The sequence below is a fragment of the Palaemon carinicauda genome, chromosome 12 (genome assembly GCF_036898095.1).
Source record: "Palaemon carinicauda isolate YSFRI2023 chromosome 12, ASM3689809v2, whole genome shotgun sequence".
Taxonomy (NCBI): Eukaryota; Metazoa; Arthropoda; class Malacostraca; order Decapoda; family Palaemonidae; genus Palaemon; species Palaemon carinicauda.
This window is the reverse complement of record NC_090736.1, coordinates 150,878,580-150,881,079: the sequence shown is the minus strand read 5'-3', so window position 1 is coordinate 150,881,079 and position 2,500 is coordinate 150,878,580. Positions and strand designations below refer to the sequence as shown.

The 2,500-nt window shown below is 35.9% G+C and overlaps 1 protein-coding gene across 1 annotated transcript in view; it reads left to right on the top strand.

Moving 5' to 3' along the window:
- LOC137650692 (uncharacterized) overlaps positions 1 to 911 on the top strand; it is a 3,476-nt gene extending 2,565 nt beyond the window's left edge. Inside the window, exon 3 of the mRNA XM_068383858.1 lies at positions 40 to 911. Coding sequence (XP_068239959.1) covers positions 40 to 329 — 290 coding nt within the window. The 3' untranslated portion in view covers positions 330 to 911. The remainder of the gene's footprint in view (positions 1 to 39) is intronic.
- The last annotated feature ends 1,589 nt before the right edge of the window (positions 912 to 2,500 follow it).

Below are 2,500 nucleotides of genomic sequence, written 5' to 3'. Positions count from 1 at the left end.
TCATGAGCGCTGTAAATAGTATTTCTATCTTTTCTTTAGAGCACCAGGGCTTCGACAGCAGCGAAAAGGTCTTCGACGGCTTCCAGCATCCTTTCTACTACGTCAGCCACCAGAAACAGCAGCAGGAGGTTGAACAGCCCAGTGGACCCTTCGTCTTCAGTCGCCTCGGAGGAGGCGGCCCCGTAGACCCTAGCCAGGCCGTCTTAGTTGACCTTCCTTTCAGGCATCGTCGACTGGGAGATGGTATGTCTGAGGGCATCATCATCCCTGAAGGGGGACTCATCTCTGACGAACCAACCTCTGAAGTTCTCCCTCCTCAATCGAGTTAGATAATCATATGCTTCCTCTGCCACTCAGTGACGCCATATCTGCGGTTCATATAACATCAGAGAAAACTATTTTGTGAGTGAATAACGAATAGACAATGGACGAGATTTTTACAGATATGCTCCACTGAAGTCCACCTATTAGGAAAGAAAATGAAAACAAACCGATAAACAATACAACTCGAAAAGAAATTCAGAAATCGAGAAACACTACCTACTGCAAACGAGTCCCTGATTCCAGAAGGATAGGCGCAAAACCAACGCATTCTTCCTGGAACTTATATAGATCTATTTTTTACCTGTTTGGCAGAGCGTGGAAATACACAAGCCAAAGAACAGCGTCTCCTGCGTAACATCACACAGGACATGAAGATTACGGGAAAGCAAACAACATGAAAAGAAGAGCGGCCGTGCAAAGCAGCGATATTTATTCAGCGTGTCTAACCTGACTTCTGCAAGAGTGGTCGGAATATACAGTTCAGTTGTATATTATAAATCTTGTGTAATATCATTTAAAGTAAGAAGAAAGGGTTTCCTTGGAAAAGAAGAGCACCATTGACGATATAAATAAATGTGTAATTTATTCATATTATATTTCTTCTCATCCTCTACCATACCAGCTCGTTGTGTGTGTGTGTGTGTGTGTGGCTGGTATAAATGGATTGTAACTTATTATTATTATTATTATTATTATTATTATTATTATAACAAGCTAAGCTACTGCTCAAGATAAAAAAAAAGCAAGATGCCATAGGCCCAATGGCTCCATTAGGGAAAATAGCCCAGTGAGGAAAGGAAATAAGGAAATAAACTATAAGAGAAGTAATGAATAATGAATACAAAATATCTTGAGATAACTACCAACATTAAAAACATCTTTCATATACAAACTATGAAGAGAGACTTATGTTAGCCTAACATAAAACATTCGCTGCAAGTTTGAACTTCTGAAGTTCCACTGATTCAACTGCCTGAATAGGAAGGACATTCCATAATCTCAAATATCATTAGCGCCTCTCACCCAATACTGGATATTAGTTCTTATTGATTTTATAGTACAAAACTTAGGCCTACTACACTTGCATCTGACACCAGGCAAATAGGTAATTTCTTGCTTGTCAGGCTTACAGAGAATTCGAGTTTCCATTAATAAAAACTGGGACTCAGGAAAAGGAAACGGGGAATAGCTAATAACTTGAAAATAACTGTTGTTATTATTATTATTATTATTATTATTATTATTATTATTATTATTATTATTATTAAGTCTTCTTCTTCTTCTTCTTCTTCTTCTTCTTCTTCTTCTTATTATTATTATTATTATTATTATTATTATTATTATTATTATTATCAAGATAAATAGAAGAATGACAGAGATAATGAGAACGGAGTATGCAATGAAAGATGAAATAACATTGGAAGGCGTAGGAGAAATGCTTAACTAGGTAGAATCATTTAAGTATTTAGGAACTATGATCTCCAATACAGGGTCTTTTGAATTAGAGTTTAATGAAAGATTGAAAAAGAAAATCAGGTAATGGTTAGGTTAAATAAAATTTGGAAATCAAATCACCTGAAATTACATATAAAAATCAGACTATATATCAGTTTAGTGAGATCAGTGTTACTCTATGGACATGAGTCATGGTATGACAATGAAACAATCTCCAATAGATTTAGTAGATTTGAGAATAAAGCCCTCAGAAGGATACTGGGAGTTAAATGGCAGAACAGGATTAGAAATAAAACTATAAGAGAGATTACTCGAGTGCCAGATGTGGAAAAGATCATGAAGAAGGGTAGATGGAAATGGTTTGGGCATGCTCTTCGCACTCCTCAAGAAAGATTAGTTCACCAAACGTTCAGCTGGGCTCCACAAGGGACTAGAAGAGTTGGAAGACCCAGGCCTACATGGTAGAGGACCATGGAGCGCGAAGTAGGAGATGATGAATGGAGAAGTATTGAATTAAAAGCTCAAGATAGAGACGACTGGCGAAATTTAACCGAGGTCCTTTTCGTCAATAGGCGTAGGAAGAGATGATGATGATAATGATGATGATGATGATTATTATTAATATTATTATTATTATTATTATTATTATTATTATTATTATTATTATTATTATTATTATTATTATTATCATTATTATTATTATTATTTGCTAAGCTACAGC